This window comes from Sus scrofa, chromosome 11 (genome assembly GCF_000003025.6).
Source record: "Sus scrofa isolate TJ Tabasco breed Duroc chromosome 11, Sscrofa11.1, whole genome shotgun sequence".
Classification (NCBI taxonomy): domain Eukaryota; kingdom Metazoa; phylum Chordata; class Mammalia; order Artiodactyla; family Suidae; genus Sus; species Sus scrofa.
The window spans coordinates 18,490,758-18,507,135 of NC_010453.5; the positions used below are offsets into that span (position 1 = coordinate 18,490,758).

The following is a 16,378-nucleotide window of genomic DNA, read 5'->3' on the forward strand; positions in this document are numbered from 1 at the left end:
GGTCAACAAAATGTCAGATACTTAAGACTGAAATATGCTTAAACAAGATCAAGATTAAATGTTAATAAAGAATTATTTTCATACTTACAGATTTTCCTTCTGCCCAGATGACTGCTCCAACTCCTGTTTTATGATCCTCTGAAAGATACATGGCATGTGACTCAGTAAATATCAATGATTTGTTAGTTTCAGAAATACATTTTTCTCAGAATAATAAACACGTATTTATTGAAATACATACTTCATAAATGTAGCAGCAATCCTCAACAATCTCACTACTTACAGAAAAATATGAAAATAAAATACTCTCAAGCATAGACTAGGGGAGCTAGGTACTAACTATAGACAGTGTCACTACCAACCCAGTGGTTCCTGATCTACATGCAGAGATCATTACAATGACAGTGCCCACACTCAGGGCACCTTAAAGCTATAACCAGAACTGAGTGTGACTTTATGGCATTTCTGCCACGTCTGTTTTTAAATGACCATTTCTAATAGATGATGAAACTAATTAAGGAAGAAGCTTCTGAACTAAAGGATTTAGTGTAATAACCATTCACGACAATCAAATCTGTCTTCTAGCATTTTTGTACTCTAATCATGGAAAATACATTTCATGGACGTATTCTTGCTATGAAAAAAGTTCAAACTCATAATACAAACATAAACAAATCTTCATGGGGCTGTCATATTACATGTATTTGAAATTTTTTTTTTCACTAGAAGGTACATGAAAGGAATTGTGATTTAAACAAAATGTAGGCCTTTTCTCGACCTTCACAGTTTGCCTTGAGGGGAAAAGAATGCCAAGTTAAAGACAGGATGCTTGTTTCTAAATCAAGTGCTAGAAGTTAGAAATATAAGGTTATAATTTCTCTGCAGAACCTACTTATTTACTTTGCAACAAGGCTATACTTCTTAAAATTATTAACTTTAAATGGAAAAAACCAAAACAGAAATTCTACATAAGTATTGACTTTTCCTTCTATTAAGACGAGGGTAAGTTTAAAATTTCTAAGACAATTATACACAAATTATAAAATCCATAGTACTTATCAAAATCTTAATAGGAGACCAATGTAGTTAGGTAGGTGCATTTACACAGAGAAAGTGACAGCTATCTGAGCTGGCCCTGAGATAGCTTCATACTGATGAGGATTAAATGAAACTGTGACTTCATAGAACTTCCTAAAAGTTAATCTTTCCAATAACAACCTATTTAAATACTTACTTTTCTAATAAAAATAAAAAGAAATATTATTGCATCTATGCATGACAAACTGGGATGCCTGATAAAGTTAATTTTTTTTTAATGTTATTGATGCTATAATGAAATCACCCATCTTCAGGTTAAGCAAGTTGGGTTTCCAAAATTATACTACAAAGCCTTTTTATAATTTATTTTAAGCACCTGTTATCTAGTGTCTCATTTTTATCTAAAGGTAAAGCAACACATTGCCTTTTCTAGATGAGAAAACAGGCAAAGAAATTAAGTGACTAAAATTTAGCCCTCCACTCCCAACCTGCTTGCCTCTCTCAGATGTGAAAAACTTCCTAACAAAGATCTCCCTGTAATGAACGCCTGAGTCCCTGCACTCATGAAGCTTATGGTCTGGTGGGGAAGGTGACAAGAAGACATTTGTGTTCCCAGCCACTAGGCTGGGCTTTGGAGGAAAGGAGCACGACACCAAGGGGCATATATATTGGGAGGAATGTACTTTATAGAGTGGAGACTGTCAGGAAAGAGATTTTGGGGTCAACAAAATTTTGTACCTTCCAAGACCTTCAGAATATAACATGAGGGGAAAAGAATAAAATGATGGCTTTATGCTCATTTCTAAGGCAAGGAGCAGAAGTTATAAACCTAAGATTCTATTTGCCTGCAAAACCAAAACCTTTAAGTAAAATTTTACTTAATACATGCATAAATCTGAAACAAAAAAAATGAAAAACTCAAATAGAAATTCTTCATATCAAGAGTCTTTTCTAACCATTGACTTTAGGTATTTTTCATGTTATTAATTTTTAGTCCTGGAGCCACTTTTTCTCTTCCAGTCGAGGGACAAAGTAAATCTTGTTAGGAGGAAAAACAATGTGATTTTTAAACTAACCTCTACTGCTTAGCTAAAGTTAGTTTCACCAAGAGAATAATTTTTATTCGGTGTCTTTTGAAATCAGAATAAATTGCATCCATATACGATGGAACAGATTTCATCCAGCCATAGGGTTGGATGACTGATGAAGTAATTTCTCAAAAATCTTTTCACATTTCTAATTTTTATGTAAAATTTCTCCCAAAAAACCTTTCATGTCTATAAATTGTTCTCAGGATCCGGTCATCCACAAGATTTTCTTTGTACATCTCTGAAGGGAGGTCAACTTATAATCATGAGCCAAATTCCTGAGACTTTTTGACCACTGAAAGTCAGAGGACTCTATCCTATGGTTCTGGAACACAGGCGTGGTTATTTTGGCTCCCCATATGGTGATCACGTGAGGGTTTGTCCAAGTGTGGTCCACAGACCAATTGCATTAGAATCATCACCGGATGCTTGTTAAAAAGGCAGGTTCCTGGCTCCCATGGAAATTCCCTGAATCAACCTCCCCAACAGAGGTGGTCGACTCAGGAACCTGTATGTCTCATGAGCAACCCCTCTGAGTCCTAGGCAACTAGGCAAGATGAGAACAGCTGTATTATGGTTTGAAATAGTTAACTTTCTTGGCTACTCCAACCTACTTTCATCATCAACCATGTGGTTTAGGAGGAAGCCATCATCATCAGCTTTGGAAAACACCTAGTCTACGGGAAAACAGGACAGAAGAAGACAGCGAAACTCACACTTAAGCCAGGTAGGTAAGATGTGATACCGTCCTCGCTCTGTTTCTTCTCCTGGAGTCTAACAAGTTTTGTCACTTTCTCGCTACCTCAAAGTATCCTAGAAACACACTTTTAACAACATCTCTGTGGATCCTATTTACTCATCATTCAAAAATGAGTTAGTAAGCACCTACGTTCAATTCGTTTTAGAACTCTGTTGTTAAAAGTTTTAGAATTCATTTTAATCATACGTATATTGTTAAATGAAATGGTTTAACAGAATGATTTCTTCACCTCTTATGTAGAGTGAAATAAAGCTGTTAAATAAGCGGAATAGTGTAAAGTGTAAACTCTGAGTTATTATGAACACACTAAGTCACGGGATACCGACCTTGCTGGATTGTCCTCGGTGTTAAATGAGGCACATATACAAGTCACCTAGCTTTGTGCTTGACATACAGTAGATGCTTATTTGTCATCGGTGAAGAATATTGGTCCAGAATTCCTTACCTAAAATCCCCTTACATCAAGCTTTTAAAAAAAGCTTGCTGCCCATACATACAATACACATTATTTTTCTAGAATCTGAAAAAAATCTGAATTCCTTTTCATTTGGCTCCAAGGGCTTTGGATAACGGACTGTGGACCATTTATCTTTGGACATGAAAAGATTTATCACACTGTGCTCAGTGATAAGGAAAAAACGATGATGAGAACATGGTCTCTTCCTGGGAAGAGCTCACAGTGGAGAGGAAGACGTGACAAAGAGCCACATTCTCCCCTGGACGTGGGCTCCAGGCAAGAGAGTCATACATGGACAAAAAATTAACCTTGAAAAACCTTTTAAATTGCTCATCAAGTGCATAAGCACAAACCTGTGCACAGTAACAGAAGATACATTTACAATACAACTATACTACTAGAGTCTCTAATAAAGAATATATATGCAAATATATATCTCTACATCACTGCATCTTGAAACACTGGAGCCACACAGAGTATGATGAGGTACTGTGAAGAGTTCCTAAGATCAGGTGAAGGCACAGAACACTCCCACCTCCCACCTACACTCACTCTGGAATCTGCTGAATTCTAATCAGCACAAGGTGAACAGTGTAATACAGCTATAAGAGCTGTTCCTATTTATGTTTCCATCCTTCCAGAATGGTTTGGAGGAAACTTCTTTATAAAACAGGTGTTGGCAGAGACTAACGTATAGGCCAGGACACAAGACAATTACATTAGGTCAAACCTTTGCAAAATACAGTTGTTTGGCATCATATAATTTGCGCCTGTAGTAGAATCAAATTCTTTAATAAGAGCTGAGGGGTTTCTTTTATCCTGATGAAAGTTGGAACCACATGCAGAACTTTAACTTAGATTCATAAGCCTAGACACATCCTAAGGGACTAGGTTTAGTAGGTCTGGATTGGAATTTGAGCATTCATACTTTTAATAAAAGTGTCTATGGTGATTCTAACATGCTGCCATTTGAAAACCTCCATTTTACTGAAATTACTTCAACCTTTGGTATTTGTTTAGCATATATTGCAGACCAGCAGCATTTGAAGTGGACCTCTTCTGAAGATTTTCTCTCTTCTCCTTCTTTCTTGGGATAGGTTTTAAAAACTCCACTATAGCCACTCATCAGATTTTACTCTACCGCTACTCCAACCTGCATTTTCTTTTCCTTATTTCTAGCTGCATATTAAAAAGTGATCATGATTCACTATGAAAAACGTTATGTCTGGTAAGATGTAAAAATACTGTCCTATAATTGGAAATAGATACCATCTTTTATCATGATAGAGAAAATTCCCAAATAATATTTTCCTTTTTCACACATAGCTTACATACAACTTAAGCAAAAATGTCTGATTTCTCCTCTTGCTGACTGAAGACATACCAGACACTGGAAGAATCTGTCAAAATTACTTTGATTCTACTGGTGATTTTGAATTCATATTTACTAAAAAGATTTTTAAAGTTTTTATCCTCAACATTGTAAATCAACTATACTTTAATAAAGGTTTTTTTTTTTTTCACTAAATACTGAATACATACAGACTACTGAAGAGTTTTAAAAAATCATTTTGGTTTTCTTTCTTCTCTCTCTTTGTCCTATCTCTAGTAGAGGGCTCACTGAGTTGCAAAATGGTTAAAGCAAGAAGCAGAAATGGCCCAATTTGGGAGTTCCCATCGCAGCGCGGTGGTTAACAAATCCGACTAGGAACCATGAGGTTGCGGGTTCGATCCCTGCCCTTGTTCAGTGGGGAGCCGTGAGCTGTGGTATTGGTCACAGACGCGGCTCGGATCCCGAGTTGCTGTGGCTCTGGCGTAGGCTGGTGGCTACAGCTCTGATTGGACCCATAGCCTGGGAACCAAAAAATGGCAAAAAGACATAAAAAAAAAAAAAAAAAAAAAAAAAGAAATTGCCCAGTTAGACCCTGATTTTATAAATGTTGCACCAATAGGCCACAAGAAATCCTAAAACAGCTCAAAGAAAGAGCTGACTACTCAGGACTCTCACTAACTTCTCTGTACTGCATGATCAGCAAAACTTTAAGAGTCAGTGAGTGCTACCAGAGTGAGATGAACACCATTGTACCTCTGAGACAAATACGACCCAATCAGCCCCAATTTATGAACTAAGCATATAACTCACCAGTCCGATACGCCAATAACCTGGCCTGAATCATGCAGTGCCTTGCAATTTCTTGTGGCAAACTTTGATTGTGAATTTCATTAATCTGCTCGGTACTGCCACAATAAAATCCATAGTGTTTAAAGTTGGGCACACTGGAAGCTACTGCGGCCAAAAGTAGGATAAGGTCTTTCATGTTTTGCCTTAGATTGCTAAAGTATGGATTTTCACAGAGGTTCTCCAAACCTATAGTCATTAGTATTTGCTTATGCAGTTCTTCATTGGAAACCAAAAATATCGTTTCATATTCTTTTATTCTTTCTTGTTTACATTCAGAGTAAAAGTCAATGTTAGTGTCCGGCAATGTTCTTGAAATTTTTTGGATAAAGTCACATTTGTAAGAGGTCTCTTCTACAAACTGCACCATATAACACACCAAAGGCTGAAGTAAGACGCACACATGGGCCCGACTGTTTGACTTCAATCTTTCCACTGCTTTGGCATCTAATTTTGCATCTTCATAACTAGAAGCCCCAGTAAGCAAACTTATTTCTGGATCAGCAGGCCAGTAGGAAATTCGGTTAACTCCAGCTGCAACAGAAAATATGAAAGGTAGTTACCAGAGGCATGTGAAATTAAGGGTTGTCTTGACAAACCCACCATATCACTGCAGTAGATCGAAAGGTCCCCATACAATAAATGGCTCTTACCAAGTCACCAACAACACAGCCCAAGTGTTGACAAACTATGGCCACAGGCCAAATCTGTCCTGCTGCCTATTTCTTACAGTTAGCAGATCAAGAATGGATTTCATAGTTTTAAGTAACTGGGAAAAAGAAAAGGAAAAATACTGTGCAACACATGAAAAGTATATAAAATCCAAATTTCAGTGCCCATAAAGTTTTGGTGGAACCAGACACACCTAATCACTGACACGGTCTCTGGCTACGGCTTTCACACGATCATGGAGATGCTGAGTTGAGAGCGGAACAGCTGTATAGATACCACATGGCCTGCCGAGCCTAGAACATTTACTATCTGGCCGTATACAGGAAAAGCTGCCAACCGTAAAGCCCTTGGAAGGTATTTGGGAATCACTGGCTTTGCTAAGTGTGGTCCCAAAGCCCAGAGCTGGGGCTATATACCAGAGTCCTCTAAGTAATCAAATGGCTGCTTTTAGAAATAACTGATATTGGCTAGAGTTTTGTATCTGAAATAAACAATTCATCCATGCATTACAAATGTACCTGTAGTCTAAATTCTTTCTCTGGGAAGCTCTTCTAAGAAAACATGTGAAATAAAGACAAAAGAAAATTCATGCATGCATATATTAGTGTAGCATTGTTTAAAACTGTAAAAAAAACCAGAAAATTTTAAATGGCCAAAAGAGGGGAGTGGTTTAACACAGTATAGTCCTCCTCATAATAAAATACATTGATCTAAAAACATCCACATTGAATTTACAATGTGAGGGCAGCAGGGAAGCAGAGGGAGAAAAAGACAGTATTAATGATCTTTAAGTCCACAAAGTCAAAGACAAAGCAATAAACCAGAAGGAACATTTTTCAAGACAGAGAAAATGTCAGTAATCTTTAATATACAGATTTAATTAAGAGCACATATGAATTAACAAGAACAATAAGGCCTCAAGAGAGACAAAAGATACGAAGAGACAATTTACAAAAGAGAAAGCAAAGCTGGATAACATGAAAAAAGTTTTTTGTGTTTGAGATGAAACAATGAGATGCCTTATACAGAATTAAGCATGCAAATGTTCATCAATTAATTAGCATTTTTCAACAAAGAAATTCCTTTGCTAGTATCGCAGGTAATTCCCACCAGGAGAGGAGTTTATGTTTTTGATGATTGTACCCAGAAGTGCATAGACAGATAGCTCACTGGCTTTCTGCATTCAAAGTAAGAGATGAACTAGAAAATTCAAGATAAACAAATGCACATTTCTAGCTACTCCCTGCTACTACTGACTCTTGCTGTGGCTTGGGATGTAAAGTAATTTTGAAGACCTCAAAGCTATTATCAGAATACTTCCTCTGCCTGTTTCACGTTCCCTCTATGCAGTTCTCATAATCCATTTCCTAACCAGTGTGATGGTCAGCACTTCATCTCAGCATTCTGGTTATTTCTAGCAATCTTGATTCAAGGGTGAAGAGGGGATGACTAATGTTTGAATAACGTTTCATGGACCAGTAGCAAATGCTACAGCAAAGATTCTCAAAGGTTTTGGTCTCAGACCACGTTACACTCTTAAAAATCAATGAGGGGGAGTTCCCATTGTGGCTCAGCAGAAATGAACCCGACTAGTATCCATGAGGATTCAAGTTAAATTCCTGGCCTCACTCAGTGGGTCAGGGATCTGGAGTTGCTGTGAGCCGTGGTGTAGGTCACAGACATGGCTCAGATCTAGTGTTGCTATGGTTGTAGTGTAGGCCAGCAGCTGTAGCTCTGATTTGACCCCTATCCTGGGAACTTCCATGTGCCTAGAGTGTGGCCCTAAAAAGCAAAAAAAGCAAAAAAAAAATCAATGAGGACCCCAAAGAGTTTTGGTTTATGTGGATTATACTGTTTTATAAAATTAAAACAAAACTTTAAAATATTAATTCATTTAAAAAGAGCAATAAGGAACTTATAAATTAATATAAACAACAGGGTTCAATAAAAAAATAACTATGTTTTCCAAAATAACAAAAACTAGCTGAGAAGAATGACAGTAAGTTTATACAAATCTCTTTATTTTCTGGCTGAAGATAAGACAGTGGGATTCTCAAATCTGCTGCTTTCAATTTGCTACCATAAGTTTTCACTGAAGTATTTGAAAAGTGTCCAGCCAAACACTATACGCAATTTAAAAAGGAGTATTTTAGGAGTCCTGTCGTGGCTCGGTGGTTAACGAACCTGACTAGCATCCATGAGGACATTGGTTTGATCCCTGGCCTCGCTCAGTGGGTCAGTGATCCGGTGTTTCCATGGACTGTGGTGTAGGTCACAGATGTGGCTTGGATCCCGCGTTGCTGTGGCTGTGGTGTAGGCCACTGGCTGCAGCTCCGAATGGACCCCTAGCCTTGGAACCTCCATATGCCTTGGGTGTGGCCATAAAAAGACAAAGACAAAAAATAAAAAGGAGTATTTTAACAGCCATTTCAGATAATTACGAATATTCTTCTTTCACATTACATAAAATTTTGAGAAGGGACAGATGTGAATTAAAATGTAGAATCTAAAAACACATCAACAAACTTTTTGTACTGCTATATTAAAGGGCATGGAGTTCCCATTGTGGCTCAGTGGGTTAAGAACCTGACCAGTATCCATGAGGATGCGGGTTTGATCCTTGGCATCACTCAGTGGGTTAAGGATTTCACACTGCCAAAATCTGTGCCGTAGGTCGCAGATGTGGCTTGGATACGGTGTTGCTGTGGCTGTGGCACAGGCCAGCAGCTGAAACTCCAAATCAACACCTAGCCTGGGAACTTCCATATGCCATAACTGTGGCCCTAAGGAAAAAAAAAATGTTTGCTTGGTAGCTGAGGTAACAGTAACTATAATCATAACATAACTAAAGTATGTTAGCTATAGCATGGGGTTAAACCATGCCCCTTTCCAAGATAACTAGAAAATATATAAGCCTAATCAAACATAGCAATTTTATTTATATATGGTTCTAATACCATAAAAGCATTTCCATTGCACGTCCTTTCTGATTTTCCACACTTCATCATCTCTCTTGTCAGTTTTAAACATGTGAACTCAAAGACATCGAGCAGTGCTGAAAGATCTGCACTCCCCTATTTTTAAATTCTTGGTTCTTAGGCTACTAAGAGTACTTCAAGCATAGGCGACTCAGAGCAAGACACAACTTTCATTCATTCTTTTCTCTTGATTCTAGAAGAGATCAGTCAAAAAATGTTTGGTTCTTTCACATTCTTATCCTTTCTAGATCAATGCCACCACCTGAACCCTATTTTTTTTTTTTTTTTCTTTTTAGGACCACACTCTCTGCATATGGAAGTTCCCAGGCTGGGGGTCAAATCAGAGCCACAGCCATCGGTCCTTGTCACAGCCACAGCAACACTAAATCCAAGCTGCATCTGTGACCTATGCTTCAGCTTGCAGCAATGCCACATCCTTAACCCACTGAGCAAGGCTAGAGATCAAACCCACATCCTCACAGATGCTGGTCAGGTTCTTAACCCAGTGAATCACAACAGGAACTTCCCGACCTATTTTACACCTTACCTAATGCAACAGGCTATTAATCAAGCTCTTAACTTATCTTCCCATGTTCTAATTCATTAACAACAAAAAACAATTGTCTTAATCATGTTACATCCCGTTCAAAAGCCTTCAATGGCTCCACATTATCTGTAACAGGAATTATAAGTCAATTAACACAAATGATAAAATGAATATCCAGTCTGCTCAGTTTACTGGGAAAAGGAGAAAAAACTGCACCCCCCCACTATCACGCTTATCTTCTCTCTTCAGGGAAAAGACTACAGAATCTAATAACTTATCATAGACAGCTACCTACCTGCTTGAAATACTTGTTGCAGGCCAGGAGGCTCTGGCCACGTGACCGTTTGTTTCCTCTATCGCTTCCACTTGTAGCTCAGGGCAGCTCTCATCACTGATCAGATCATTACTCTTAACTTTTTTTTGGCCACACCCATGGCATCTGGAGGTTCCCAGGTCAGGGAATGAACCAGCACCACAGCAGCGTCCTGAGCTGCTGCAGAGACGATGCTGGATCCTTAATGCCCTGAGTCACAAGGGAACTCCTCCTCTTAAGACTTTGATATAAACAAAAACAGTTCTTCCTCAAAACAAGTTTAGGAAAGAGGTCTATAAGATAAAGCCCAAAGGCCAGGCAGACTTTCAAAGTTCTCCACTAAAGCCCCAACCTATCATTATAATCTATCTGCCACTATTCTCTGCAAGAATAATTTCCACTTCAAACGCTGACCTCTAGAACCTTGCTTCTCATAACCTGACGACCCCACATGTGTTGTCCCCCTGACCAGAAATATGTTCTTCCTCCTCTACATCTGATCCATGAAGATCCAGCTTAAGCCCCAGCTTTTCATGACACGCCAACCTGCAGGGATCACTATTTCTCCGCTGAGCTCATATACCACTTTCAGCCTGTATTACTCATTTGCTACCAGATGATGTGTTACACTAAATTGGGTTTGGCCTCCTCCTCAGAGGTCTAGGGGGATAAAGTTGAAAGTTTATTCGTGGCACTTCTAATCACCTGGGTGGTTTCCTTGGCAACCAGACCATTCTGGGATTCCCAAAAGTTACCTCATTGATATAAACTCAGTAGTGGTTGAAATGGACTTGATATGAATAACAAAAGACACCTTTATCATGCTGATCATTCAGGAAATTAAAAGGATTTTAGTTGCTTTGTGCTCAGAATGGAATAAAGACCAAATATATAATTCATAAGTGCCTAAGTAAAAAAGATCATATATATATATGGTTTTTTTTTTGGTTTTTTTGGCTGTGTCCATCACATGTGGAAGTTCCTGGGTCAGGGATCAAACTCACACCACAGCAGTGACCCCAGAGCAGTGACAATGCTGGGTCTTCAATGCAGTGCATCACCAGGAAGTTCCGAAAAGATACGGTATTTTTTAAATCGGAGAATGGTCTGAATGCTTACCTGTGTACAAAGTAGAATCATAAGCACAGAGGTTTAGTGAGTGGTCTGGTGTGGCAGGGATGGAGATCTGCACATTAATAATTTGTGCTCCTCCTTCCAAAGGGGAGAGAAGTCACTGGGAGATAGCTGCCCCGCCAGGAAATACAGTTTCCACGGTGGATACGAACACAAATGATAGCTTGACTTTCAGGCCAGGATTTTTAGGAAGCAGGTATGCTTCTCTACTCTTTCTATCTCTAGATGCAGAAGACTCAAGGCTCGAAGAGATGACAGTAGCAATAAGACAGACAATGCCTAGGCCCATGAATCAACCACATGGAGAAGAGCTGTCTGCTGTTCACCAACACCTGCACTGGACTATTACACGGGTGATGAGCATCTAGTTTAAGCCACCGAAATTTCGGTGTTTTCTGCTACAGCAGCTAGTGTTAGTCTACCAATTCAAGAATGGTCACCTAGCTAGTTAGTGACAGAGCTGAGACCAAAATCCCTATTTTCTGACTTTCCTTCTTATGGATATCAAACTGTCTTCAGATATATATTTACATTTCTAAATTATCTCAGTGGAGTTTAGGCAATTTGTTCCCACTTACTTTGTTCTAAGATAAATGCTATTAATCCCCAACAAAGGCCTTGTTTGCACTTACCATTTACAATCATTTTCAAACAAGCAGAACATGGTTTTCTGGAAAAATAAAGATCACAGTTTTTCAGCCTTGACCCATGTTTTATCAGAGCAATTTTCCCAGCATGTAAATCTTCACTAGAACAGTGGAGACCAACAATTTTCATGTTTTTCACGACCACGAGACCAGTTCTCTTCACCTACGTTAAGATACAAAATAATAATTTATAATTTATGTGATTAGTTTTAACATTTAATGAGCATATCATGGATTATACTTATTACTAAAATGATCAAAACACATTTCTCAAAATGTTCAAAATTTTTCTTAAAGTTTACTGTTGATGTTATACCAGAAATTTTCAAAATCTAGGCTTTCTAAACCAAACAATTAAACATTCAATTATCATACATTTATCCCAGTAAAAAATAATATATTTTAACCTAGTAAAGAGCAATAACCAAGTCAATTTGACTTGTTTCTTCTAGCATTAAGTCTCAGACTATTTATTTTATTTTATTTTATTTTTTTGTTTTTGTCTATTTGCCATTTCTTGGGCCGCTCCCGCGGCATATGGAGATTCCCAGGCCAGGGGTCTAATCGGAGCTGAAGCCGCTGGCCTACACCAGGGCCACAGCAACGCTGGATCTGAGCCGTGTCTGCAACCTACACCACAGCTCACGGCAACGCCGGATCGTTAACCCACTGAGCAAGGGCAGGGATCGAACCCGCAACCTCATGGTTCCTAGTCGGATTCGCTAACCACTGCGCCACGATGGGAACTCCAAGTCTCAGACTATTTAATATTAAGCTTCTAAATAAAAGGAAAAACCCTGTGATTTTTACACATGGGTAAGCGAACCCCAGAGAGTTTGCATGATTTTCTGAAAGACCCAGAAGCAGTACAAGGCAGAGAACTACAGCAGAGGTCATCCCGCATCGGAGCTGCGGCTTCGATACAGTCCCTGGCCCAGAACTCTATATGCTGGGGGTGTGGCCAAAACATAATAAATACATAATCAAATTAATTTAACGTAAATAAGCTTTAAATTTACCTTGAACACTTTTACCTCCCACCCCAAAGTTTCTTAAGATTTTTAACGTTCCTTAAACACAAAGTGTATGTTAGTATCTACTTCTAAATAACTCCAGCAAGTTTCAATAAATAAAAAAAAAAAAACTATCAATGATGCAGTCTTATCAAAAGATCTCATGAGTTTCCTGGTGGCCTAGTGCTTAAGGTTTTGGCATTATCACTGCTGTGGCTTGAGTTCAGTCCCAGGCCCAGGAACTTTCACATGCCATGGGCCTAGCCAAAGAAAAAAAAAAAAATCTCAGCAGGGAGTTCCTGTAGTGGCTCAGCGGAAACAAATCTGACTAATATCCATGAGGATTCGGGTTGGATCCCTGGCCTCGCTCAGTGGGTCAGGGATCCAGCATTGCTGGAGCTGTGGTGCAGGTCACTGACGAGGCTCAGATCCAAGCTGCTGTGGCTGTGGTGTAGGCCAGCAGCTGTAGTTCCAATTCAGCCTCTAGTCTGGGAACTTCCATATGCCATGGGGGTGTCCAAAAAAAAAAAAAAAAAAAAATCAGCAGACTTGAGCTTATATTATTAAGCTGAATCAATTGTGGCCAATAGAAATGGCTGCAATTAAATGATTTTAGCCTTAGATTTTCTAAGTAGTTAAGTAGACAGAAATAAAGCTAGAAACCCTGGCTACAAAAGACTTTTTAAAAAGTAATTTCTAAAGAATGGGAGGCATACTATCAATTCATTTTTTTAACTGAACAATCTTTTAGGCTAAATTTATCACTTTCTTTGTCTAGAGCCCTTTTCATTTCAGAAAACATGTTTTTTTTGTTTTTTTTTTCCCATTTTGTTTCTGGCTAAGTCCAAAATATCCAGTTTGAGACCAGGGTTTATTCATCCCAAACCTAAAATAAAACCAAACCAATAAAAGTCTAAGTTGCGTTCCATTTCAGTACTTCCACTTACTACAACTCCCAGAAGACGGAATATTTGCAGAGAAGCACTGTTCTAGATCCTGACTTTGCTTCATTTTACTCATATCTTGGCAAGTCGGCTATGTACTCCTAGTCACAGTTTTACATGAAAACACAGGCAAAAGAGGACAGTGTGTTTGGCATGTGAACACTAGCACGTTTACTTAACTGGCGAGTCACTACTTTTTCCCTTTTGCCTTTCTTAGTAATTAAAAACATCTAAATATTTTAAAATAAATTATTTCTATATTCTTGCTGGGCATTTTAGAGACTCGTTCTCAGAAACAATCAGAAAATCTCCAGGAATGTACACCAGAATCATCAAAATATACATGTTTTGGCTCCACTTCATACCCAATGAATCAGAATCTCTCTGGAAAACTCAAAGGATTAAAATAGCAAGGATACACTATGCAATATGAAAAAGAACAAGGTTCATCTTGTCAGGTCTGGGCTTTGATCTACTCTACTTCCAAGCCAGTAGTTAGCCTGCTATTGTTTCTTGGATGCTAGCAGAAGACAGGAACCTCCTGGGTCTGTGGTTCGCAGCACAGCAAGCCATGTGAGCGTCCTGTGTGGGACGGCTCCCCGCCTACAAGCCCCACAGGGGTCGTGCAGATGGGCTCATACGGATTCCTGGATGTGAAGTGGGTTGTGTTATAGGAGAGGAATTCGGCTGTGTTTTATCTCAAAGGGTCAGCAAATCCGTTCTCCGTTTCAGGGGAAGATAGTACCTCAACCCTCAAGGTTGCTTGCGGCAAACACAATTCTGAGAAATGGCCTAGGCAAAGAACACTTAGGGCCTTGCATTCTTGGCAAGACCAGCAGGATGTGCTGGAGTCTGAGAGAACATGCAAGAGTGTTTCTCAACATCTATATGAACTTAGAGGGGAAGGTGACAAGTGTGAGATTTGAAATTTTTTTTAAAAAGAGCAAGTTGTAGGAATGTATTGTACAATACTTAATACTCTATTCTCTCCTCCAGACCCACCTTTGGAGAGACATGTACAGTCTTGGAAATGCATAATTTTTAGAAGAATATACAAAAACTCTCTTGGAAGTAGGAACAGAGAACTTGAGCATAAAAGGGACTTTTATTGTACTTTATACCATTCCTTTTGCTGTGTTATTACGAGCACTTATGTCTTTTTAAAAAATCATAAAAATTTACCTGTTTTTTATCAGTAGATACTCTGGCCATCTCTTCATTATCTCCTAAGGGTCCATGCTTTCCCTCCTCTTTTTCCTAATAAAAAGATTAAGGAAAAAAAAAAGATTAGCAAGACATATGATTAATTCAATATTTCCTATATTTAAAGGTTTTTTTGGCTGTAGCCATTCATTTTTTTTTCTTGATGAAACTCTGCAATGACTTCCTGCTTTGTTCAGGTTCAAGTTCAGACTACTTAACCTGGCCCCAACATACTTTTCCAAAACACAGAACTAAAAATAAAATTCTGTAGTTTAAGTTTTCAGAGATGGGGCCGTTTTGAGCAATGGAAAAATCTGAGTGTGGCTATGGGTAAGAAGAACGAAAGGGGAGCAGAGGTAAATTATCTGGTATTGGGAAGGTAAGGAAATCTGTAGCAAGGGTATGAGATATGGATTGTGGTAGGCAGAATAACGGCTGCCCAAAGACCCCCTGGAGCCTGTGGCTATTACTTGCAGGGCTGCATATGGAATTAAGGCTGCTCATCATCTTGAGATGAATAGCTTGACCTGGATGATCTGGGTGGGCCCAAAGTAAATCACAAGGGTCCTTATAAGTAAAAGAGGGAGGCAGGAGAGTGAGGGTCAGAGTGATGCAACATGACAAAGACTTATTCCACCATTGCTGGCACTGAAGATGGGAGCCAAGGAATGTAGGCAGCCTCTAGAAGCTGGAAAAGCTAAGGAAACTGATTGTTCCCTAGAAGGAATGCAGTCCTGCCAACACTTTGACTTTAGCCTTGTGAGATCTATTTTGGATCTGTGACCTACAGAACTCTAAGAATATAAATCTGTGTCATTTGAAGCCATGAACTTTGTCAACGCTAACACAGGAATGTCCGTAAGTCTACTCTAAAAGTAAAACTTTTTTTTAAACTGTGTCCTTTCTGGAGCACTGGGACACAGGTTCAATTCCTGGCCTGGCACAGTGGGTTAAGGATCTGGTGTTGCTGCAGCTGCAGTGTAGGCCACAACTGCAGCGTGGGTCTGATCTCTGGCCTGGAACTCCATATGCCACAGGGCAGCCAAAGAAGGGGGGCAGGGTAAAACTTGAAGTAGAAAGTTTTGAGACAAAGGATAAATTCATTCATCCATCCATCCATTCAACCAGCTTTTAAACACAATGTTCACAGCAGATTTATTCTTCATTTATTAATTCAATAAATAATTATTGAACCCTTGCTATGCTCCAGCCATAAACATCGTTGCTTAGGATGTAAGTATTACAGAGTGTAAGATTTATGAACACAGTAACGTGACTATAAGGTAAGTAGATGACAGGGTGAAACATCAGGATTCTGTGAGCCTCACCACAGGCGGGATATGTAATACATTGGAGAAAGTCTCTTTTCCTTCTCTTTTGGAAAAGGCCACACCCATGGCATGTG

The 16,378-nt window shown here is 39.0% G+C and overlaps 1 protein-coding gene across 1 annotated transcript in view; it reads right to left on the minus strand.

The window, feature by feature from the left end:
* The window catches only part of CDADC1 (cytidine and dCMP deaminase domain containing 1), a 50,630-nt gene that overhangs the window by 23,250 nt on the left and 11,002 nt on the right, over nucleotides 1-16,378 (minus strand). Inside the window, exons 3-6 of the mRNA XM_003357836.4 lie at nucleotides 14,953-15,027; nucleotides 11,799-11,976; nucleotides 5,487-6,056; nucleotides 89-138 (exon numbers count right to left, since the gene is read on the minus strand). Of these exons, the coding sequence (XP_003357884.2) occupies nucleotides 89-138; nucleotides 5,487-6,056; nucleotides 11,799-11,976; nucleotides 14,953-15,027 (873 nt within the window). The remainder of the gene's footprint in view (nucleotides 1-88; nucleotides 139-5,486; nucleotides 6,057-11,798; nucleotides 11,977-14,952; nucleotides 15,028-16,378) is intronic.